This window comes from Mesoplodon mirus (genome assembly GCF_964341445.2).
Source record: "Mesoplodon mirus genome assembly, chromosome: 11".
NCBI lineage: Eukaryota > Metazoa > Chordata > Mammalia > Artiodactyla > Ziphiidae > Mesoplodon > Mesoplodon mirus.
In genome coordinates this window covers 72,707,890-72,733,868 of record NC_138987.1, presented here as the reverse complement: position 1 = coordinate 72,733,868, position 25,979 = coordinate 72,707,890, and the positions used below count along the sequence as shown (strand labels likewise).

The 25,979-nt window shown below is 39.0% G+C and overlaps 2 protein-coding genes across 7 annotated transcripts in view; one reads left to right on the top strand and one right to left on the bottom strand.

Moving 5' to 3' along the window:
* Window positions 1–2,254, bottom strand: part of CNOT2 (CCR4-NOT transcription complex subunit 2) — a 115,981-nt gene extending 113,727 nt beyond the window's left edge. For 4 of the 6 annotated variants that reach the window (XM_082635925.1, XM_082635924.1, XM_082635921.1 and 1 more), the window contains exons 1-2: window positions 2,150–2,254; window positions 1,885–2,036 (exon numbers count right to left, since the gene is read on the bottom strand). Coding sequence is in view for 4 of the 6 variants with exons in the window: in XM_082635921.1 (XP_082492047.1) it covers window positions 1,885–1,889 (5 nt within the window). In the remaining 2 variants the exon portion in view is untranslated. Of the gene's footprint in view, window positions 1–1,884; window positions 2,037–2,116 lie in introns of all 6 variants that reach the window. The other 2 variants (XM_082635923.1, XM_082635922.1) reach the window with 2 other exon arrangements.
* LOC309811963 (uncharacterized protein) overlaps window positions 1,916–25,979 on the top strand; it is a gene marked incomplete at its 5' end in the record, with an annotated part of 234,192 nt that continues 210,128 nt past the window's right edge. Inside the window, 3 exons of the mRNA XM_082635325.1 lie at window positions 1,916–1,923; window positions 2,007–2,298; window positions 2,459–2,529. Of these exons, the coding sequence (XP_082491451.1) occupies window positions 1,916–1,923; window positions 2,007–2,298; window positions 2,459–2,529 (371 nt within the window). The remainder of the gene's footprint in view (window positions 1,924–2,006; window positions 2,299–2,458; window positions 2,530–25,979) is intronic.

The window sequence follows — 25,979 nt, the reverse complement described above, 5'->3', positions numbered from 1 at the left end:
CCCTCAGGTAAAAAAAAAAAAGAGAGTAAAGAACCTCTTTAAAATTAAATGAGGATCTTACAAAGTCAAGAAAGAAGTGGAGAGGTTTTGTCTCTTTTTTTACATGCACTTTGTATTTTTCCTTTAGATTTAATATTACAAGAGAACTACAAACTGAAGCGGAGTTCAACATACAAAGCTAACTAAAGATCTTGGTCCATTAAGAAATATTTCAATGAAAAGAGATCTGAATGTACACATCAAACCACCTGAACATAGCCATTTAGCCATTTCAGTCCACTGTGATTCTTAAGCAACCCTTTAAATCTGGGATAAAGTTATCTTCCAAAATTGCAAAAGAGATGTCTTCACTGGCGTTTGGGAAATAACTTGTCAAATATACCAAGTATTCCCAAACAACAACATAAGCCCGGTATGTAAAGAGATATTTTCAAATTTCTAAGCCCCGCCCCCCTACTTTATTACTTCCACTTATGTTGTTTTAAGAGGCAAATAACGCTGTACTTATGATTCTAGAGGTCTAGAAATTCCTAAAATCAAGCATGACAGAAAATCTGTTCAACTTTGAACTCTAAATTCAAGCATGGCCTCCCTCGTGAACAGATTCTAACTAAGTACTTCCTACCATTTCGCCAAGAATCTAAGGGTTGATATCACTGTACTTAATTATTAGAAACCGTCCAGAAGATTAAGGAGTAGGATTCTTTGACCAAGAGTTTTGAAACAAAATGTGTTGCATTCGGTCTTCTGGATGTTAAAAAGTGAAGGCATCTCCTAGGATTCAAAGGAAGCTGATGTTTAGGTTCCTTCCAAGAGGGTGGTACCCGTATGTAAGACTTTTGTAGTTGTAATATCATACCCACAGTGCCTGGAATAAACGCAAATTCTAAGACCTTGGAAATGTTCTCATAAAAGGAAAAAACTCCTATTCGCCAAGGCCCATAGTTACCAAGAGTTAGAGGCTGTCTCTCCTAGACGGACCACAGAGCCTAAACTAAGAACTAGGAGCGCCTCTTTTAACCCCAGTCACTTGCTCCGCGAAACTTTTAAGTTAGACCCAAGACAGCAAAAGGTGGAGAGGCCCCGGCGGAAGTAGAAACCTAGGGCTAGCAACTTCACAGAGGCGCCTCGGGTTCCTCCGCCGCCCCAGGATTCTCCGGACTCAGTCTCTACCAGACCACGGAAGCTTCACCCTCCGGGTATGGAAGCAGAGGAAGCATCCCAGTTGCACTCTTTCTCTTCCACCACCCATAGCCTTCTGTACCCAAGGGCCTGGCAGCTCCTGAGGCCCGTTAGCCAGTCCAGTGTCCCCCACCTTTTACGTGTACATACACAGAAACACACATAAGTTGCAGATGATGTGCGTGTATTGAGAGAATGTGAAGAGCCAGAGACCGCGGCAGCTGCCAGGAAGGCGGCAGCGCCGTCTAAAGCGGGCCCGGGGTCCTTGGCCACCGCCGCTGCCGCCTTCTCTTCTTCCCCAGGAAGCAGCGCGGCGGAGGCTCCTCCGCGCTGGAGGGAGCCCGGGGGAGAGGAGTCTGGGGGAAACCCCAGCGCCAGCTGAAGGGACCGGGCCTAGGATCCAGAACTGCCGCTGCAGCGACCCGACTACAGCGACGCTTTACGTCCCGTCCACCACCCTCCCCATACACACCCCCTCCCTCCCTCCACCGCCACCCCCCCCTCCCCGCCCGCTCCGCTCTCCCTCTCTCGATTGGAGCCGAGACAAAAGCAACGGGAAGCGGCGGGCCGGGACGCTGCCCGCGGACCCCGGGCGCGACCGGCCCGGCCCCGAGGCATTCCCCCGCCTTGCGGGGGCCCCGAATCCGCCGCCCCCGCCGCGCGCCCCACTACCAGACTTCCGAAAATTTGCCAAAAACTCACCGCATGAATTTTCTTGTCCCGCGGATCCAAGATGGCGACGTATCCACCGCGGAGGCTGCTGGGAGCAAGACCTTTACCCTCTGACCCCCGCCGTGACCCCCGTCGTTCCGACTTCCCTCGAGGCGGCGGCGGAAGGTGGGAGCGGCGATTGCCTACGGGACAGAGTTGGGGGTGGGTAGACCGCTTCCCGCGCGTTCGAGACGGGTTGGGGAGGAGCGCTTCACACCCTCACCTTCCTCCCCGCGGCCTCCACCGTCTCTCTCACCTACTTGCGGGGAGGCTCGTAACTTCTCCGCAGTCGTTACAGCGAGCCGGGCCTCTGCGGCCGCTACGGCTCCCCTGGGGCGGGGTTGCTTCGCAAGGACCACGGGCCCTAGGCCCGAGGAGGACCGCGGGCTCCAGGGGCGTGGAATGGTGAGGTGGCGTCGGTCCGCCCTCCCCGGAGACGCGGAACGTGTTTGTGTTTGTGTTCGTGTCGGACACCCCGCCCCCCTCCACGTCCGCCTCGTCTAGGCCCCACCTCGCTCCCGCCACCTGGAACTGATCTGATCGCTATCCCCTTTTCTTCCCTCAGCCCCCGAAACCTCCGGTGCTTGTTCACGCACTTCCAGGGACCGGCAGCCCGTCACCATCACCTCTAGAGAAGTGAGTTCCCCTCAGCCAAAAACCCTTGGTATTTTCTACTCACCCCCCTTCCTTTTTTTTTGTTGTTGTTTTTTAACTTGTCGGGAGGGAGCATATTGGGGAGCAGGTTTTTAAAATACTGTCGGGTGAGCTTTGCTGAGTTAGATTTATAGCACTTTTCTCGCTCCCACTCCCCAGTCCCCACGTAAGCTGGAGTGACTGCCTGCGCTGTCACCAAGACCGTTTGAAATTACGGTGGCTTTGAGGGAAACTTAAGGAGAGTGAAGTCTCTGCTTCCCAGAAAAAGAATTGTCAAAGTGAAATTAATTTTATTTTCTTTGAAATAATGAATCTCTCTCTATTCTTTTGTGTATTGATCAACTCTTCCCTTTTTACTTGACATTTTTGGACCTAAAAAGAGCCTCTGCATGCGTGTTTAGGAATTGTGTAGTTTCATAAAGTGAAAATTGTTAATTCCTTTCTACTTGAGTAGTAGAATTCACTACTGTAAAGTACAATTCATTTGGAGTAAGTAAAATTTCTACTTCCCTTGTTTTGTTTCTTTTATAAAATCATCCTTTCCTTCCAAAAATTTACCGTGATTCAATTTAAAATTTATCACTGAAGGGCAAGAGGCATCTGTCAGTCATAAATAGCAAGAAAAATAAGCATACTGTAAAATAATAGGTGACTTTGTTGTGTTTACAGAGTACAAGGTATTTTGGTAAATTAGCTGATGTAGCCAGTAGAAAATGTTTTGCCTGGTTATTCATTTCATTAAACATTCTGCTTCATTGTGTTTTCTTACTTCAGGAAAATTCAGGGAGGAGCAACATTATGTTCTTCCTTCCCTTTTTCTTCCCCTTCCCCCAACAGTTCCTGCCTCTTCAGCTTTCTCTTCTACTATGTAAGATGGTGTGTTAAAATGTTGACTATACCTCTAAGTATATGTCATACATATAGGTATATTAATACATATATCTGTGTATTGAGCATTTTAATCTATTAATAACTTGAAAGTTTAACTATTAATATTTGGAATTGTAAGATAAAATGATAAAAGCGGGGTATGCGTCTCTGTATATAGTAACATCAAGTATTACTTACCATTCTAATCTATTAGTTTGACTTATATAGAGCATAGGACTTTGTTAAAGCCAAAAGATGACCCTTATTTTTATCATCCCCATGTTTACTCAGAGCACAAATTTTGGGGTTTTTTGTTTGTTTGTTTGTTTGTTTTTTTAATGGTGCCTCGGATCTCTCAACACCCAATTCTGTGAATTTTATTTTATTTTTTTATTTTTTGGCCACACCACATGGCATGTGGGATCTAGTTCCCTGACCAGGGATCGAACCTGTGCCCCTTGCATTGGGAGCGCGGAGTCTTAACCACTGGACTGCCAGGGAAGTCCCACAAGTTTTAAGTAGTATAAACTTCGGTAAAATTGGAGAAATCACTTCCAAAAGGAGACAGGTCCAATTTGAGGGTTTTGTTCCCTTGGGTATTTTACTGGAAAAGATAGAGCAGCAAACATTTTCATGGTAAGTGTGTAGCATAGCAGTGTTGGGGGAAAAATACACTGATACAATTGTTTTCTTGAGAACGCTATTTGTTTAGGATAAACTTACTTTAAGCCTTGTTGAGAACAAGTTTGAAATTGTTCTATTAGTGGTGCCCAATCTTTCATAAGTAAATAAACCAACATTTCTTATATTTATGGCTTTCTCATAAGCACTCTAAGTAGTACATTTTTAATATTGTCCTATTGCATCTAAAAGTTCGTCTTTATTGCTAATATTGATAAAATTTGGCCATTTGGTAGGTTGTGACTTTTTCCTTTAAACTATTCACTTGGATAGATTGTCTTACTTGAAAAATAGGCCATACTGAGTATGTGTTCTGTGTGTTTTTGAAATGTAAGATGCATCTTATAGAAAAATTACCGATTTAGATTGAGAAAAAAATTCCTTATTAAGGGAAGAATGACTTTGTACATAACTAGTTGTAGAAAAGGGAGGCCTCCCATTTTTTAAAAGGTATAGGCAATCCTGAAAATCTTACCATGCCAAGGAATAAAAAAGAGGCATCTCAAAATTAGCATATGCTGAAACAGAACATTTGAATCCAAATTGTCTTCCTGTAGTCTTCCTGATTTCCGTAAAAAGTACTGCCAACAGTTCACTCACTTGCTCAGGCAAAAAAGTAGGAATCTTCTGTGATTCCTCATACTCTCGGTCCAATTCATCAGCCAGTGCCGTCAGCTCTTCCTTGTGTTTATTCTGCATTCAACCACTTCTCATCACCTCTGATGCTACCACCCTGTCCAAGCCACCATCATCACTTGCACAGCAATATCCATACTATCTCTGCTTCCACTTTTCCCTGCACCCCTTTTAAACCATTCTCTCTATACCAGCCAGGGTGATCATTTAAAAAACTTGATGAGGTTATGTTACTTGTTTACAAGCCTGCAATGGTTTCCTTGAAATAGAATAAAATCCAATTTCCTTACCATGGCCTTTTAAAACTGCATAATCTGACTCCTGCCTTCCTCTCCAACCTCATCTTACTCTCACCCTTCTCATTGCCTCCTTTCTGTTTCTGTCACGTACCAAGCTTTTTCCAGTCTGTAGCAAACAACGACTGTTAGTTGTCCCCTAAAATTTCTCCATTTTTTGCATAGTAATAGACATGGACATACGGCTGTCCAGAATAAAGACTGTATTTTCTAGCCTCCCTGTAGCCATGTGGTAGTTCTGGCCAATGGGTTATAAGCAGATATGTGGCTCCCTTCCAGAACCATCCTTAAAAGGTAGCCGGTGCACACCTTCAGTCCTTTGCTTCTTTTCTTCTTATATCCTGCACCCTGGAATATAGATGTGATGGCCTAGGACTCTAGCTGCCAATTTGGGTCATATGCAAGCTCCCCCATCCTAGGGGTGGCAAAACCTCAACCTGGTGAAAATATGGGTCCTTGACTTTTCTAGAGTACCATATCAGCCTCGCACTCCTTACATACAGATTTTGGTGTGAGGAAAATGTAAACTTCTGTCTTGCTAAAGCCACTATTTTTAGGGCATCTTATTCTCAGTTGAACTTAACTGATACTCCATCTCAGGACCTTTGCACTCCAATTTTTTTTCTGCCTGGGATGTGGTTTCTCTATGTCTGTATGGCTAACTCATTCTCATCCTTCAGTTCTTAATTCAGATATCATTTCTGACTAGCCTTCCCTGGCAACCATATCTAAAGTAGCTCCTTTTCCCATTTACTCTCTCTTACATGACCCTCTGTTTTCTGAATAGCATTTGTAATTATATCATTATCTTCTTTATTGTTGATTGTTTCCCTACTAAAAATGAAAGTTCCATGGGAGCAGAGACTACATCTGTTTTGTTCACTGATTTATCCCCACACATAGTATACATTAGATAAGTACTGTCGAATGAATGAGACAGTGAATAAATGAACCATTGAATGAATGAAGTAGATCCTTATCCAAGATTAGGTAGACTTTTTAAAAATAAATGTCTTAAGTTTTCTTTCAACACATAATGTATAAAATCCAGGGTAGGAATCAGCTAGGAGAAATAGTGCTAAACTAATGGTATATGCCTAACTTCCAGCCCTTGATGATGAAGATGTCTACCTTTTTCTGGTATACATAATATGAAGGTTATTACAGAAAAAAAGCTTAATTGGTGAAGCAAACTGGCAATCAAAAAGCACTGCAAAATAATACCTAGGGCAGAAACTCCCACTACGTAGAGGGAGTGATTATGTAACTTACTGGATCTCAGATTCTTCACCTAAAATATACGTAAGACTCTTAAACTTTGAATGGTAGTGTTATAAAAGTTTAATAGTAAGTCCAACTTATGAGTGATCTAACATGTTAAACATTAATTTATTCTTCAGGTATTATTTTAACGGGTGATTATGTCTTGATAATACTGGCAAGGATTCAAAGAAACAGGGCTTCTTATATTGCTCAGAGTATAAAATTGGCACATTTCCAGTATGCAGTTTGGCAATATGTATCAAAAGCCTTGAGCATATACATTTGACCCGGCAATTCCTCTTCTAGAAATGTGTCATAAGAAGTAAGGATATGTGTAACAATCTGATTACAAGAGTGTTCGTTATTGCATTGTTTGTTAGGATACTGGTTAAATAAATCACGCTACATCCATACAACAGAACAATATTCAGCCATTAAAAATGATATGGAAGAAGTTTTATTGGCATGATATATTAAGTGCAAAGGGAAAGGTTTAAAATATAATTCCAATTTTGTGAAAAAGTTTGTGTCACAAAGGTCTAACAGGATATGTGCAAGTTATTAATTCACAACAGTAACTGTTGCAGTTATTTTTGTTTCATTATTTCTATTTCATAGTTTTTAAAATTTTTTCATAGAATAAATTTTTATACTGATTCAAATTCTACCTTTACTTTAAAGAAAAAAGTGGGTAATTTGGGGAAATAGTATCATATACTCAGTTGCCAAGCCTGATGTCTTTTATCCTTTCTTCTTCCCATGCCCCACAACTAATTACCATTTCTTGTTTTACGTTCTAAATACTTCTAGGATCCTCCCGTACATCTCCATTCCTTCAACCATTCTCGTAATCATTCCCTCATAATGTCTCATCTGAACTTTGAAAGAGATTTTTTTTTTAAACTGGTCTTTCTTCATGAAGTTTTATGTCTCTCCAGTCTTCAAGACTACCACCAGATTTTACAGTACACATCTTTGGAGACCCCTGCCCCCTCCACCCCCCGCATAAAATCTTTATAATGATGCCTCATCCACTACAGGATAAAAGTGCAAACTCCTTTCCATGAGGTAGAAAGCCCTTCATGTTATAACACCTTCCTACATTTGTAGCCTTAAGTACTACTTGGGGTTCTAGCCTAATACTCGATGCTGCTTCATACTTCAAACCTTGCAGTTTTCTTCCCTCTGCTTTGAGTGACCTCCTCCTCCCCACAAAATGTCTTAAACCAGCACAGTCTCCTATGCTGGTTTTAAAAATATGTCCACAAGGGAATTCCCTGTCGGTCCAGTAGTTAGGACTCCACACCCTCACTGCCGAGGGCATGGGTTCGATCCCTGGTGGGGTACTAAGATCCCGCAAGCCATGCGGCGCAGCCAAAAAAAAAATGTCCGCAAAATCTTTGATATTTCATTCTTCAAGAAGTGGAACTACTTAATTCACCTCCTTCTGAGTGCACATTGAACTTTGTGACTTTGTTCTAGTAAATAGAATAAGAAGTGACCATGACTCTGAGACTAGGTCATAAGAGGCATTGAGACTTCTTCCTCTTGCATATTCTCTTGAATCACTCCAAGGGAAGCCAGCTGCCATGTCATAGGACACTCAGGCAGCCTATAGAGAAGCCTATGTGCCAAGGAAATGAAATCTAATAGCTGACAAGGAACCAAAGCCTGCCAACAACTGTGTGAGTGAACTTAGAAGCAAATCCTTGGGCCTCCTTGAGATGCCTCCAGCCCCAGCCAACAGCTTGACTGCAACTTCATAAGAGACCCTGAACCAGAACCACCTAGCTAAGCCCTTCCTGAATCTGATAAAATTTGCCTGAAGCTGCTATGTTTTGGGTTAATTTGTTATTCGGTAATAGAACCAAAACATCTTACTTCGGGACTCGTGTGAAATTTTTCTGAACCCACTTTTTTCTTCACTTCTTATGGAATTGGGTTTTGCCCAACTAGACAATGAGCTGCTTACAGGCAAGAGCTATGTCTTCTGGGCTTCCCTGGTGGCACAGTGGTTGAGAGTCTGCCTGCCGATGCAGGGGACACGGGTTCGTGCCCCGGTCCGGGAAGATCCCACATGCTGTGGAGCAGCTAGGCCCGTGAGCCATGGCCACTGAGCCTGCGTGTCCGGAGCCTGTGCTCCGCAACGAGAGAGGCCACAACAGTGAGAGACCCGCGTACCGCAAAAAAAAAAAAAGAGCTATGTCTTCTTTATCTTTTTTCCCCATTTCTAGCACAGTACTGACAGATGTTAAGTCCTCAGAAATATTTTGCCAGAAGGAAGTGAAAAATTCTTTGACCAATTGTAAGCAACTTGAGGGTAGAGACCCTGTATTTTTATCATTTTATCTTCCTTTCCACAGAATAGGAAAGAAGATAAGCAGATGCTCCAGAGAGATCTGTGTGATAAATAAGGTTAGACCTAAGTGTTTTATACATCAACAAGTGTTTTTAGCACTGATATGTGCAGCATTGCACTAAAAAGAGTTGTGAGCAACATGAGTTGATTAGAGAAAAATATAATTAGGAAATAGTAATAGCAGCAACAGATAAAGCAAACACTTAGACCCACCACATACCAGGCACTGTTTTAAGCATTTTTCCTGTATTAACTCATGAAATCCTTATGTCTACTTTTATGTGCTAGAAATTGCTAAAAATCTGTGGACTATAAATTCTCTGCTAGATCAGACAAGGGAAGGGATATCGGACTGGTGTGTCAGGGATAATTTCACCACGTGGCTGTTTAAGTTCCATGTTCAGTGACATAGTTTGGATAGATGTGGATGAAAGGAAGAGACGTTTTCAGTGAGGGGAATAACATGAGGTAAGGCAGCTTGTATTAGTTTGCCAGGGCTGCCATAACAGAGTACCACCAACTGGATGACTTAAACAAACAAATTTATTTCCTCACAGTTCTGGAGGCCAGAAGTCCAAGAAAGGTTTGGTTTCTTCCAAGGGCCTCTGTCCTTGACTTATAGATGTCTGTTTCATGTTCATGTGGTGTTTTCCCTGTAAGTGAGTCTGTCTCCAAATTTCCCTTTTTTATAAAAACACCAGTCATATTTGATTAGAGCATACCTGTATGACCTCATTTAACCTTCATTACCTTTTTAGATGTCCTGTCTCCAAATACAGTCATATTGTGAGCTACTGGGGATAAGTACCTCATAAATTTGGGAGCCGGGGGACAATTCAGGCTAACTCAGAAGCAGAAATGAGCAAAGGCCAGAAACTAGAAGCGGCCTAAGATAAGCAGAGGGGGCTAGTGGAATTTATGTATCAATAGAATAAGGTTGCAGGATTTGGGAGTATTTTAAATGTCAGGCGGAAAGAGTTGATATGGATGACTTTCGCTAAGTCATTGCTAATCAGTCCATTCCCAAGGTTTAGTCAGCACTTAAAAAAAAAAAAGTTAAATATTATAGAATCCTTTATAGTACTTGTTTTTATCATATCCACTGTGATCACCTAACATCACTGCTCTTATCTTACCAAGATAATTAAATTATCTGTGAATCATCTCAAAACTAATGAGATATGTTTTTACCTGTTCAAATGAATATCATAAAATAAAAATTGATTCTTTTGCAGGATGTTTCCCCAGAAGAATCAACAAAACACAGTTGGCCCTTCAGATACAGTTCGGCCCTGAAAGGGTTAAATATAAATTTTAACATTGTTTCTAACCATCCATTTCACATTACAGCGTTTGATAACAGTCAAAAGTCTGGCACAAAAAACTATACACGTTTGTTCAATGCACTCTAGAAACAGCAGCTTTGAAATCAGGAGTAAGCATTTGTTTCAAAAAGGAACCCTCTGTTGATTATCTGGTTAAACGTGAATAGTTAATTTAGTCCACAAAGACTGAATTGGTAATAATCTGAGGACACATGATACCAGTTTCATTTAAACAAAACAGTTACCACAAATAAGTCTGTGCAGTAAGAGTGACGAATATTTCAGTAATACATATACCAAGATGCCTTAAAGTTGCCAAGGTTTAAGAAGAGTCAGCAACATGTTAAATATACTAGTGTTCAACTCTGAAATCTTTCAAAATATGAAGGGAATAAAGCCTTTAGCTTGCCTTCCCAGTCTGACAAATTCAGTAGGACTAATAAAAAGTGTTACCGGATCACAGGCTCAGTTTCTATGTATATTTTTAGAAATTGCATAGAATCATAAGAGCATAAGATCTAAAACAAAATTTTTTTAAAGACAGCATACTGTTTACATGAAGCATTCACCATTCTAAAATGAGAGTTATTATGACGGTAAATGACCAGAATCTCTAAGAATGCTATCATTTTGGGGAGGGGGACATGTTCCATGGTACATATTCTTCTTAAGATCACTTTTTATGATCTTCCACACACATTGAGGTTACTGTTTACTTTTAGAAAAGCATTTTATAATGCTTGAGAATCTTTATTAAACTTCATTTTGTTTTTATCTCATAATGACAGTGACACTGTATCAAACACATGACCAAAATATTCTTATCTTCAACCTGTCACCTATACATTTCATGCAATATTTGTTGCTTAAAAATACCACAATGACAATGAAAGTAAAATAAGAAAATCTGGACAGTTCCTTAGAGTTTGTCATATAAGGATTTCTCCTATAATGAGTTTCCAAAGCTTTGCATTATTTTCATGGCATTTTTCCTGAACTCTTTGTAAATTTTCTATATCCTTTTTGAGTTGTTTTTCAGATATGAACATAAAAGTATGTTTTTAATATAACCAGTTTTGAGAATAGTAGAATAAATGCCTCCTCATCTTAATATGATGTTCTGTTCTGACTTGGTATTCATTTCTCATTCGTTATTCAAATGTGACTGATTCTCAATTTTGTGCCCCACATTGTGTCTTTTTATTTAGTTCTCAAGAAAGCTACGTGATGTAAGTATAATAATATAACTTCCCCCATATTCTTGTATGCCATATGTATGTGGCAGATCCCCAGTTTAAACTTGTGAGCCATATCTTGCCCTTCAGGTATCCAGTTCTTGTAGAGAATTGCTGTCATTTTATTTCTCATCACCTTTGGAATTGATAACAGCAGTATTAAAGCCACTTAATATTCTCAACCGAACATTAAAGATGTTATTACTCTCTAGTGCTTTCATGGGTCACTATCACCTAAAAAATAGGTAGCCTGAAGGTAAAAGCCAAATTAATGAGGCAACCAGTGAGAAGAATATGAGACCCTTGGTAACCATAGAGTGGCTGCCACAAACCAATCAGCACAAGAAAACCTCAACAACAGCAGTTCGATGTAAAATAGGTGGTCAATATTGGCCTGATAATAATTAACAACTACGACTTAATTTGGCATCTACTAAATTGCAAGCACCATAGTTACATAATTTCACTCAATCTGCATAACATGAGGTAGGTAGTATTTGCACTTTACAGATGGAGAAATGGAAGCTTTAAGAGGCTTTAAGAGAGGCCTTAGATTACACAGATTGTTTCTAATTTCAGAGCCTGTTCTCTTTTTTTTGTTAGTGTATGTAATTTTTTTAATATTGTGTATAATGTTTTTATATATACGTTTTCATGGAGTGAGGGTTCATAGATTTCATAAGGTTCTCTAAGGGGTCCCTACTAAAAAATAAGTCTGAGAACCACTAAAACTCATTGTGAGTTCAGTGCCATTATTGTGAGGAAGAAAGTAATGCTAAGATAGTTCGGCTGAGTCATTCAAATGAATAAATGTGGAGAAGCTAGGTAGATTATTAAAATTCTGGCTCAGCTAACATTGAGTTTCTATTTTGCATCAGCCATACAGATTATACAGTACTGTTTCTCAATCTTGAATATATAGGAACACCTTGTAAGAATTGTGTATACCCAATGTGACAAATTATTTTTATTATACAGGAGAAAACTTGGTTTAAGCCTATGCTGATAGCTCTTTTTAACTATTAATCTGGAAAAAATCGAAATTAAACTAAAATATTTTCAATTAATTACATTAATTTTAATGTAACAAAGAATATTGTTTTGCTGAGCCTAAATCATCACTGGAAATCAATACAGCACAGATTTGTTTTATTTCAGGATACCTATGTTGCTATATGGTAACTCAATTTTCCCGCCAGTTTTCTCTATTATAATTTTTTTAAAGCCTTTGTTCCAGAAGCAAGCGGTCACAGCTTTTGGCCTTTACCTGGCATGTATGCATCCTTCATTTGTTTGTTTCTCTTCTTTACTGTAGCTCAGGTCAATTTAAGTTTTATAGCTTGGCTCCAATTTATAAAAACAAACAAGAACATGGCATTCAGATCAGGCAAAAGTATTTTATATAGTGGTCTTCCCTGTGATCCAAAGTATAGTTTTTTTTTTTGTTTTTTTTTGTTTTGTTTTTTTTTTTGCGGTATGCGGGCCTCTCACTGCTGTGGCCTCTCCTGTTGCGGAGCACAGGCTCCGGATGCGCAGGCCCAGCGGCCATGGCTCACGGGCCCAGCCGCTCCGCGGCATATGGGATCCTCCCAGACCGGGGCACGAACCCGTATCCCCTGCATCGGCAGGCGGACTCTCAACCACTGCGCCACCAGGGAGGCCCCAAAGTATAGTTTTTAATTTTTTAATTATTTTTGAAATGAAATTTCAAAACTAAAGATGAGAAATCAGAGATATTTGATGAGAAATCAGAGCTGTTCAAGAATATGTTAGTGAATCACCAGGGATTTGAGAAGCAAAGGTTAAGAGCTTAGGATTTCAGAATAGCTCAGACCTGGAGTTACATCCAACTAAAACACAGGCAAGCTGAGTGCCCTTAGGCAAGATGCTTAACCTCCCCAAGCCTCAGTTTTGTTACCTGAAAATTGTATGCAGAAATATTATCATGCCTTCCAGAGTTAAAATTTGTATGAGATGATCTATGTAAATGCTTAGCATGATATATAGAATGACCCAAACACTCAAAAAAATAGTAGTTGCTATGATGATAATGATAATATTTTTATGTGAAATACCATATATAATCTAAGAATTTTAAATAAAGAGAGAAGCATAATTATTAAGGGAACATCTGAAAGGGAAAATGCAAGAAAACGATAGACTGTAAAAATGGCCACATATATTTGCAGCAACATGGATGCAACTAGAGATTCTAATACTAAAAGTCAGAAAGAGAAAGACAAATACCATATGATATCACTTATATGTGGAATCTAAAATATGGCACAGGGACATCCCTGGTGGTCCAGTGGTTAAAAATCTGTGCTCCCACTGCAGGTGGTACGGGTTTGTTCCCTGGTCAAGGAACTAAGATCCCACATGCCGAGTGGTGCTGCCAAATAAAAAATAAATACGGTACAAATGACCCTACAAAACAGAAATAGCCTCACAGACACAGAGATCAGACTTGTGGTTGCCTGGGGGGTCGGGGAGGGGGCAGACTGGGAGTTTGGGGTTGGTGGATGCAAACTATTACATTTAGAATGGATGAACAACAAGGTCCTACTGTATCGCAAGGGAACCATATCCAATCTCCTGGGATAAACCATAATGGAAAAGACTTTAAAAATGTCTCTGTATAACTGAGTCACTTTGCTGTACAGCAGAGAGTGGCACAGCCTTGTAAATTATACTTCAGTTAAAAAAAATTTTTTTAAAGACCATTTAAAAAAACAACACAAACATAAATGTGCTAGCTGACTGACATTTTCTGTTAAGAAATAAAAATAAATTAGGTAAAGTAAGAAAGTGAAACATTCTTAAATGATTACATTTCATAGCATCAACTAGTTATGTTTTATTTTGTTCTTGTAAGAATATTTTTTAATAGTGGGTTTTTAAAAGTAAATCGTTAGCTAATGTTTTTCAGTTCTTGTGATATTGGATATATATTCCTTCCACAGTTACAGAATTTTAAAGGAACCATTGCTTTTAAAAGATAGTTTACAAGAAGATAATTACTAAATATTTACAATAATTCTCAAATAACTTTACATTTTTACTGTGGTGTCCAATTCTAAATGAAGTAGGTAGAACCGTTAGTCATAATCAATTAAGGTGTTTTAAAAACACTACCTAAAATAGAGGTAACCACAGTATTTCATAAAACACTTGCATTTTGGTATGAGTAAAGTTAGTTCCTCTTGGCTTCTAGATTTTAAAAGTTGCTACATCTGCTATACCTTTGACTGGTAAAGGTGGTCCTGAAGGAATATTATCCTCAAAACCTTCTCTTATCCTTTTAATGAAGCAGCCTACAATTAGGAAATAACTCTTCATAAGCATAACCTGCGTAAGTGGGCATAGAACAGTTAAATGGTAAAACCCAGAAAAACAGCCAATTGATCACTTACAAACTCAGCAGCTGCCCCTGAGGAGATGTTTAATAGTGTATCACAAAAAGAAATCATAAAACAACACTTCTAATAGGAAGACCTTTTCTGGTAGGCTTATCCCAATAGCTAGTTTTTCCTGCTAAAAGCCAAGGAATCTTATTTTTAAAAAACAAAACAAAAACCTCTTAACTATAGTAGCAGAGGGAAGAGAAGGCCTCTATTTTGAATGAACCAACACCACACATATTATTATACTTTAAGCTGAAGAACTTACATGTAGCTATGTCATTCCTTATGGAAACAAAAATTACAAAAAGGAGAAAGAAGGGAGGTAGGGAGGATCCAACGTAGGTTTCTCAGACTAGTCCTGTGAGATATTGGTAAATATTCTGTGAAAAAAAGGATTCCACTGTAAAGTAAGCGTAGGAGTTAAACCAAGTAAAAGAAGTTGCATTATTGCAATGTTTGTTGGAATTTTTAATATGCAAATATATGTGTTCTAAGTGCCTTAGTTTTTTTTTAATTGAAGACTTCAGTTAATACCGCACAAAACCATGAACCATCTAACTACATTTAAGAAAATACTGTACCTGAAAGGCTGAATTTTGAGTTCCTGTAAACAGAGATAGAGGATTCTCTACCATGAACTTTGTTATAAGGAATTGGCACGGGATTTGAATGGGCTGTCATAGATGTTTCGAACAGGATCAAACGAGATATTTCTTTTATCCACCTAGGAGCAAGGCTTACCAGTACCTTAAGCAAGGACTGGCAACATTTAACATCACAGCAATACTATGCTTATAGCTGAATATTTTTATAGACACATTTATAGCATATTGAATGGGAGTTTTCCCATTGCCCTATAATTGTGATTATGCCCCCAAAATGAAAATGAAATGCATGAATTCTCCACACTGTAAATTAAAATAACTTTAATCTCATAATATTAAATGAGTAGCCTCACAACCAGCCCTATCACCACCACCACCGCCACTCCTGTCCACTCTTAGTCAAAAAAATGAGAGATTGAAAGGAGGCATGTTAAAGAAAGCAGTCTTCATAGACAAGCTATTTCAAATATGCAATTGGGGTGTAGAGTGCTCAAAGAGACTCATTTCTAAAGATGGAATTTATAATGAAGAGAGACATTTCTCTGTTGGATGTTTGCTTGGCCACGGAACTTGCTTATCTCCTGAAGCTGAGCAGGGGAAAGAATTTGAACGATGATAGACTGAGAGAGGCCAGGACCACAGGGAAATAGCCATCATGCCCATCATTTAATGTGGCAAGAATAATGGAGTTCCCATGGGTGGTGTGAATACCAGGGAAGGTAAGTGGGCTTGAGCCATTTTGTCCTATGAGGACTGACAACAAAAAGAGGTAAGTGTTGCAGGGAGAGGAATGGAAGAGGTTCAGTAAGCTGGAGCCAGATAACCACCATCAGGAAAGTAGATAGTGGTAAACCTCTGCAGGCTCCCTCGCAGAAGCCTCACTGAAGATCCAGCTACTGGACACAGTCACATAAAGGTATCAGTATCCAGTCAATGAAGATTGCATCCTCACCCAGTCAAATAAGGAAACATTTGCCCTTTTCTCTTTCGAGTAAGGAGGTGTTTACCATTTTTTCTCTCCCTTCCCTCTGCCACAAGCCATGGGCACTGAGCCTGAAAGTGGGAGGAAAAGGAGTTGTCTGAGAGCCAGATTTTGCCCCACCTCCAAGTGCTAGAGCTTTACCTGTACTGGGGATGGGTAGGTGGGAGGAGCAGGGGAAAAGACTTGAACTGAGCTAGAGACCGAAGCTTCCAAGTTGACTAATTTTTTTTTTTTTCCGGTATGTGGGCCTCTCATTGTTGTGGCCTCTCCCGTTGCGGAGCACAGCCTCCGGACGTGCAGGCTCAGCAGCCATGGCTCACGGGCCCAGCCGCTCCGCGGCATGTGGGATCTTCCCAGACCGGGGCACGAACCCGTGTCCCCTGCATCGGCAGGCGGACTCTCAACCACTGCGCCACTAGAGAAGCCCTTTTTTCTTTTTTTAAAGGCTGATTCTTTAATCTTAGATTGTTACTGTTCTAATAAAGTGACTAAATCATAGAGTATATGTAAGAAGTCGTTAAAGGAGCCACCGTTCTGAAAATTAGGAAGTTCTACCTGATGTTATTGGGGATAGTTATTGAAAAAACATAAGGATGTTTCTTGTCTCTCAACAGTTTGAAACATTTTAGTAAAGAAGACAGAAATACTTTAAAACATATATGCTTAAATTATCTAGTTCATTTATTAGTTTTTCTTTTTTTTAATTTTGGCCGGGCCGCATGGCTTATGGGATCTCAGTTCCCTGACCAGGGATTGACCAGGGCCACAGCAGTGAAAGCACTGAATCCTAACCACTAGACTACAGGGAACTCCCTCTCTAGTTCATTTAAAAGTGTGGTTTCATAATTCATCAGTTTCTTTTGTGAACTTTATACAGTTCTGAAATTTAAAACATCCTTGCAGTTATTTTAGAGGTATATCTGTAACTGACAGTTGTGAAGATTTTGGGGCCCAGACAAAGTAAGCAACACCCTTTACAGAATAGTATTTTTTACAAGTCCTCCTTTTTACATTTGCCACCCATCACAATGACAGGCAGCGCTGTCATTCAATCCTGATATTGTCATCCAGTCCAGATTTTAAACATAAAAGCAGAATTTAAGAGCAAAGGAGTATGAACTACCTCTACTTTCACATTTTGTCTTGCTTAAGTATTTAGATCAAACAAATTTCATAGAATTTTAGATGTCTTTACTTCTAATTCAATAAAATTATAGTTTCATCCAGAAAAGAGCAGAGAGTAAATCTAAAACTTCTATCTAATATGATTTAAGCTTTAATCTTCCAGGTCAATATTAAATTTCATTAGTATTTGGTGGAATAATATCTAGCATATATCTACTCAAGCCTTTTAACCATCTTACTTGATGCGGTATAAAGCATGAAGAACAATTGCTGTTTGTTTGTTTTATTAGTGAGGTAATAATACAAGTGATTGCTGGGCAGCATTAGATCTGGAGATAAACAATTGGATCATTCTCATATGAAGAACAATACGAATGCATGCAAATTCCCAGTGCCTTCAATGCTGACAAGTATTTACTATGTGCTAGGCAGTGATCCAAACAGCAGGGAAATATAGAGCAGTAAGAAGGCAGATAAGGTCCCTGTTTTCCTGGAGGAGATAGACAATAAACAAATAAATATTCAACATAATATTATGCAATGATAAGAATTATGAAGGAAATGAAGCAAGATAAGAGCTAGAGAATGACAAGGGGATGGGATGCTCTTTTAGATAAGGTGGTCAGTTGACGACTAAGGAGGATAACATTAGAGCAAGATATCTGCAGGAAATGAAGTTGCATCAAGTTTATGTGGTAGATGTGATTTAGATGTCAGGCTATGAATTTAATATCCCTTAGAGACAGATTTTTTATTATTATCAACAACCCCATCCAAGAAACACAGTTAACTTGTCTTTACAAAAAATAGCATAGGGACTTCCCTGGCAGTCCAGTGGTTAAGACTCCACGGTTTCCTAAGATCCTACATGCCATTCGGCAGGGCCAAAACACAAAAAATACAAAAAGTGGCATGTTGCCATGTACAGTTATATTTTCATAGAAACTGCTTTTTGTTTGTTGTTGCTTCTGGTCTCATTCATTTCATTTCACTTTAATTCAGCAGATCTTTATTGCATGATTACTGTGTTTCAGGCTTCATTCTAGGCTCTTACCATATGCCAGTGAATAGAACACAAAGATCCCTGACTATGTGGAGATTACATTCTAGCAGGAAGAGACAGACAATAAATAATAAACATAACAAATTATATACTGTAATAGAAGGTGATTTGTGATATAGAAGAAAAAGTAAACCAGAGACAGGGAGATTATAAGTACTGGGAGGATAGGTTTCATTAGTAAAATAGGCTAGTCAGAGTGGGTCTCAATGAGTTAAGACCAGAGCAAACATCTGAAGAGATGAGGGAGTTAGCTAAGTGCCTATCTGAGGGAACAGCTCTCATTGACACACACATACATACATACATAACATACACACGTGACACACATACATCTGCTTTTGCCTTCAAGGAAGTTACTGTCTTCAAGACTTATTTTTTTAGCTTATAAAAATAGAATAGCTATATTTAACTACTTAAAGGTGTGAATGTTATCTTTTACTTACTTAAAAGTTAGCCACTATTATCAATAGATACATGGGGGTTTTTGTCATCAGATTATGAGTCTACCATTTTTAAAAGCACTGAAAAATAGCATGATTAAAAATGTATATATTTTTGGACTTCCTTGTCAGTACAGTGGTTAAGACTCTGTGCTTCCAATGCAGGGGACGAGGGTTCGATCCCTGTTCAGGGAACTAAGAGCCCACATGCCGCGTGGCACGGCCAAAAGGAAAAAAAGTATATATTTTTATGAACTGGCATGTGTAGGTCACACGGCAAATATACTATATATCATTTTTATTTTGTTAATTGAAGTATAGTTGATATACAGTATTTGTTTTAGGTATACAAATAGTTATTCAACGTTTAAATACATTACAAAATGATCAATAAGTCTGGTAATCTGTTTTCATACAAAGTTATTACAGTACTATTGACCATATTCCTTATACTATATAGTATATCCCTGTGACTTATTTATTTTATGACTGGAAATTTATACTTCTTAATCCCCTTCACCTATTTTGCCCAAGCTCCCACCCCCCTCCCCTCTGGCAACTACCTGTTCTCTGTATATGTCAATCTATTTTCATTTTTTTGTTTGTTCATTTGTTTTTTAGATTCCACATATAACTGAGATGATATAGTATTTGTCTTTCTCTGTCTGACTTATTTCACTTAGGTTAATACCCTCTAGATCCATCCATGCTGTCACTAATGGCAAGACTTCATTCTTTTTTGTGGCTAAGTAATATTCTATTGTGTGGAAAATGGAATATTACATTTTACATGTAATATTCCATACATGTATACGTATATATTTATATACGTATACGTGTATATATACATGCCAAATATATATATGTATATGTGCACATATATATATGCATTCCACATTCTTTATCCATTTATCTATCTATGGACACTAAGATTGTTTCTGTATCTTGGCTATTGTAAATAATGCTGCAATAAACATAGGAGTGCAAATATCTTTTCAAATTAGTGTTTTTGTTTTCTTAGGGTAAATACCCAGAAGTGGAATTGCTGGATGGTATGCTAGTTCTGTTTTTAATTTTTTGAAGAACTTCCATACTGTTTTTAATAGTGGCAACACTACTATATTCTTTCTGTCTTGTTCGAGGGTAATGGTGTTCTCAAAGTTATATTAGAAATACAAAAAATTTAAAATAAATTGGAAAACATGATAGATTACTAACTTCATGCTGTAAATTGAGTGCAGGACTAACAAGCAAAATGACTTGTCAGTATGAGTAGCTAGAAAAATGGACTTTTATGAGTTCTTTCAGTGAAATTAGAATAATTTAGACTCTTTTATTTCTGCTTCATTCTGTGTTTTCCATTTATTGCTAACTTTATTATAAATTTGTTTAAAGTCAACCCTAAATTTACATGTAGTATCTGTTATTCTTCAGAGTTAAATAAAATCTTATAATTTTTATGTTTTTAAGACATAACTTTTTGAAAAAGTAACTAGACAATTACAGCTCTTTTCCATTTTAAAATTGCTTTCTGTTTTAATTTTGTAAGGACAAAATTACATTTCACCTCCTTGGTTTGTACCTTTGAATCAATATTGAATAACAGGCAACTTTTTGTTTTTATTATTTTTATTTTTTATTTTTGGCTGAACTGTGCAGCTTTTGGGATCTTTGTTCCCCGACCAGGAATGGAACCCGCACCCTCAGCAGTGAAAGTGCAGCGTCCTAACCACTGGACCACCAGGGAATTACCAATGGGCAACTTTTTATAACCTTAGATACAGTATCTTATTGAAAAGGTCACAAATGCTTTATAAATGTAAACATTTTATATACTTCTTTTACTAATATGAAATAATATGTTTGATTTGCTAAAAATTTTTTTCATAAAATTCTTCCCTTCCAGTCCCGTCTACAGTGTTCCTCTCACTCTTCAGAACTGATTTTTCTGTACCACTTATTTAACACCAAATACAAGATGTCTTGTGTCTGTTTTAGCTTCCAGAAATAGACTATACATTTTCCAAGGACAAAGATCCAGTTCTTAACAGTTAGCATAATGATTTTTCAAAAAGTAACTGTTTCACTAACATTTTTTGTTCAGTAGATACAAGTATAACTTATATAACTCAAAGTTATACTATACTTTTGTGATATCGTGGTTTCTAATCAGAAATATAATTTGGTTTCAATCTCCATTACTGGCACAGATTTTTTAAAACCTTAGATTTCCCTGAGTGATAAGAGAGATAAAAAGATGTAATTCATAACAAGCTCCAGTCAACCATACCTGAGTTTATGTTAATTACATGACTTTTGGAAAGCCACTAAGGGTGGAGGCTGGTTGCCAAGAGAACCAACCACATTATTAGAGGATTGAAGTTTTCAGCCCCACCACCCAGCCTCCAGGGAGGGGAGAGGGGCTGGAGGTTGAATCAATCACCAATCAATCACACCTACTATAATGAAACCTCCATAAAACTCAAAAGATGGGATTTGAAGAGCTTTCTGGTTGGTAAACATGTGCTGGGAGGCTGGTACACCTGGAGAGGCATGGAAGCTCCATGCTTCTTCCCCCATACCTTGCCCTATGTATCTCTTCTATCGTGCTGTTCTTGAGTCATGTATTCTTCTATGACAAACCAGTAATCTATTAAGTAAACTGTTTTCCTGAGTGCTGTGAGCCATTCTAGCATATTAATTGAACCTGAGGAAGGGCTTTTGGTGACCTCTAATTTATAGCCAGTTTTTAACAACCTGGGCTTCTTGGCATCTAAAGTAGGGCAGTCTTATGGGACTGAGGCCTTAACCTGTGGGATCTGATGTTGTGTCCAGGTAGATAGTGTCAGAATTGAATTGAATTGTAGGATACCCAGCTTGTGTTTGGAGAGAGTTGGAGAACTGCTTTGTGTGGGGGAAAAACACACACATTTGGTGAGTAGAATTGTCAGAAATGAACTGTGAGTGAAAATATATGACATACTGTAGTATACAAAGTTATACCCAAATTGGAATCTCTTTGAGTTTGAAAGTATTTATATAGTATGCCTCCCTGAGTTAGGAAAGGGGTCAGGCTTTCCACCATTCCTCCTTTCTCTGTGGCAGTTAGAATTCTATTATCAAAAAAATTGTGTAGGGGCCTTCCCTGGTGGCGCAGTGGTTGAGAGTCCGCCTGCCAATGCAGGGGACGCGGGTTCGTGCCCTGGTCTGGGAAGATCCCACATGCTGGGAGCGGCTGGGTCTGTGAGCCATGGCCACTGAGCCTGCGCGTCCGGAGCCTGTGCTCCGCAACGGGAGAGGCCACAACAGTGAGAGGCCCGCGTACCTTAAAAAAAAAAAAAAAAAATTGTGTAGCCAAACTGGCAGTCACCAGCTTTTAGATATAAAAAGTTGGTCATAAGCAGTATTAGGTAGAAATAAAGTTTAGCCCCCAAATGTTTTTGTTTTATAGTGACACCACAGTGTTTTTCTTTTATATCAACACAGTGTGAAGATTTAAAAGATAAGCAAATGGAAGGGCAGAGTTCCGTTATTTTCCCCTTCTAATCTGCACAAATGTTAAATATAGCAGTGGAAACATTCAGGCCATTAAAATGTGAGCATTGTATTTTAAAACCAGCCATGAGAATCCTGCCGTCTGATAGACTTAATCTTTGAATAACTAAGGTGACATGTTCCCTGGTTCTACCCAACTATACATGTCCTCAGCTACTGATGCTAAACTAGATCATGTGACAGAATCAGTTTTGTCTGAGATGTCCTTAGGAAAACAAGTTAATCTTTGACACCTAGCTCTTACTCACATTAGATCCTTATCCCTAATGAGTACTTTTTTCCCCACAGGAGTGCTCCAATTCCAGAGTAGATTGGGAGTAGGGGAAGACAGACTCCAATCTTAGAAAAATCGGGTACTGCACAAGTTATCAAGGCCTAGGAGCCCAATTTTACTAGAAAGTTGGAGGGAACCCAACTACTTTTACTGGAAAGTTGGAGAACGATTAGCCAATTAACCTGATGCAGGGTAAAATGACCTATGGACATTATGGGCCCTAAGTTTTTCCTAACAAAGGACAGCATTGACCTGTTAGCTTTGGGCAAAGCTGAAGCTTCATGTGAACTTTTAAGTTCACATCCGTAGGTAGTGGAAAGATTGAGCAGTCCACACTGACTTCGTTTCCCAGAATTTTTTGCTGCCATATTTCTCCTCACCCTACCTTCCCTCTACCTATACACATTCTCCATGGAAATCTACTTGATCTATGTATGATCTTCTCAGTGAAAGGATCTCTGCTTTTAAAAGGGTATCAAGTAGTTAATCTGATAATACAACCAAGCACAGAACCCTATGCTCCTGCACAGAATGCGTGCCCATGAAGCTGACCCTCTGCATCAGTACAAGATATATAATGAAAATCCTAGAAGTCTGCTGCAACTAACACAACTTCTAATCCTGTCTTCTGTAAGAGCTCTTAAGAATACCTGTGCTTAGGGCTTCCCTGGTGGCACAGTGGTTGAGAATCTGCCTGCCAATGCAGGGGACATGGGTTCTCAATCCCTGGTCCAGGAAGATCCCACATGCCGCAGAGCAACTAAGCCTGTGCGCCATAACTACTGAGCCTGCGCTCTAGAGCCTGCGAGCCCAACTACTGAAGCCCGTGCACCTAGAGCCCGTGCTCTGCAACAAGAGAAGCCAGTGCTCTGCAACAAGAGAAGCCACCACAATGAGAAGCCCACACACCGCAACGAAGAGAAGCTCCCACTCGATGCAACTAGAGAAAGCCCATGCACAGCAATGAAGACGCAATGCAGCCAAAAATAAATAAATTTATTTAAGAGTACCTGTGCTTATTAAGGTTTTATTTGGAAAATTATTTGATATCATAATTGTAAAGAGTTGTCATTAGCATATTTTCTCAGTCCAAATTAAAATGTTTAGTAATGTTAAAAATTCAGAAATCAGTATTGGTTAAACCATAATTTTTGTTATTTTTGTTATTTTTCTAAACAGATAAAAATTCTGATTTTCTAAGGAGAAAAAAGTTATTTTTCAGTTCTGATAAAAGGATAAAATTTTAATAAGAAGTCTTAGGTCTTATTTTCTGCAAGTTAATGACATTAGCTTGAATTATCATAGTTTCAATAGAACAATCTTTTGGCTTCATTAATAAAAAGTTATGTTTTAGTGAAGGAACCCTAGTATTATGCCAAATAACTGCTTCATTAGCTTGATCATCAATAATCAATAGACAAATAGGGGGTAAAAATTCACATTTATCAGACAAGCTTATGACTTTAGAACTTAAAAAGTACAGTAGTTAAATTACAGTGTGCTTAATCAAGCTTACTAAGTTTACCTATTCTTATAATGTGGAAAGTGGACTTTGACCAAGAACCTTTCAATTGTTGAGCTGAAAAAATGCACAACATGAGAGTTGCGAGTTAAGTTTTACTTGGGGCAAAGTGAGGACTGCAGCCCGTGGAGGCGAGGAGAGGAGCCAGGATATATAGTTTTGCAACAAAGGGCAGGTAGTCCGGAACGTCAAAAGATTATTGCTAATTAAAAAAAACCGAGATATCTCAATTTAAGGAACTTAGCGCTCTTCTGTGTATGGGAAGATGCAAGAGTCTGGGCTCACTGAATTCATTCCTTTGATATGCACCTCAGCTATCTGGGGCCAGTATCCTGTATTTTCACATCCTGAGTTTCCTCAGGGCTCACAGGCTTATGTTGGAGGGCTTCAATCCTTGATGACTGTGACATCCTTTGTTTATTGATATGGCAGGAAATATTCCATTTATAAATATTCCATTCCATTTATAAATATTCCATCTGTCACAACCTATTCTGTTACAACAGATTTAATACCCTTTCTCTCCTTAAAAACTTTACAACAGTGTAGAAAGTCTAACTTTATTTTTTTTCAATTTCTGGCTGGGATTTTTAGAATGACTACCTGATTAGTGGATGAAGTTGATGAACAGGCATTATTAATTCTCACTCTACAGTTCTTTGTAAAACAAATTAATGGTTATATAAATACAGAACTTAAGTTTCAACCTCCCTAAATTACTCTCTTAAATTTTACAACTTATTCTTGGCCTTGAGAAATTGGATCACTGAATGAATTTGTTACTGAGTCCGAGCTCGCTCTGCTCACTGTACAACAGGTCAATAAATCGGGAGATGAGGTGTTGAGGCAAGGAATACGGCTTTATTTGGAAAGCCAGCAGACAGAAAAGATGGCGGACTAGAGTTCCCACAAAAAACCATCCTTCGGGGGTCTGGATGCCAGTTTCTTTTATAGAATCAGAGAGGGGAAATAAAGTAAAAAGGCAGAATAGAGAGGGAGAGGCAGGGAGGAAGTAAAGTAAAAAGGGCCTCAGTCTTGCAAAACATCTCCTGGAATGGCCAGCCTCAGGGAGGGGATGCGTTAATTCTTTCTTGCAGCCATTCACAGGTGGGTAGGGTTCCCAGAGGCAGGCCATTATGTATGATTGTAATAACAAAAGCAGCGAAAAGCAAAGGCTAAAGTCAAAGAAACATCCAATGTGGAGTCAAAATTGGCTCTTCCCTGTTAACAAAATCTCTTCTCACACTACCCTCTCTCTAGCAATCTTCTGTGTGCCAGATGGAGATAACACAGCAAAGCAGACCAAAATCCTTGCCTCATGAAACAAACAGTAGAGAGAATGAGGCAGGCAATAGACAAAAATATGTAAGTAAAATTTTGGTATGTTAGGTGTGGTTAAGTACAAGGGGAAAAGAGAAAGCAGAGAAGAAATATAGGAAGTCCAGAGTAGGATTGGGGATAGAGGAGGATTGTAATGCTAAACAGGATGAAAGGAAGTCCTCTCTGAAAAGGTGACTAAAGAGAAACCTGGAGAAAGAGAAAGAGTATGAGCCATTGAATACCAGGGGAAGAGCATTCCAGGCAAGAGGGAACTGCAAATGCAAAGTCCTGGTGTGTTCAAGGTTCCGCAAGAAAATTAGAAGACTAGAAAGGAGTGAGCAGGTGGGAGTACAATAGGAGACAAGGTAAGAGAAAGAATGAGGTGAGGGTGGAGAGAGTCCTGAGGAGAAGGGTACAGGTTTCAATCACATAGGTCATTGTAAGCTCTTTTGGTAACTTTTACTGTAAGTGAGCTAA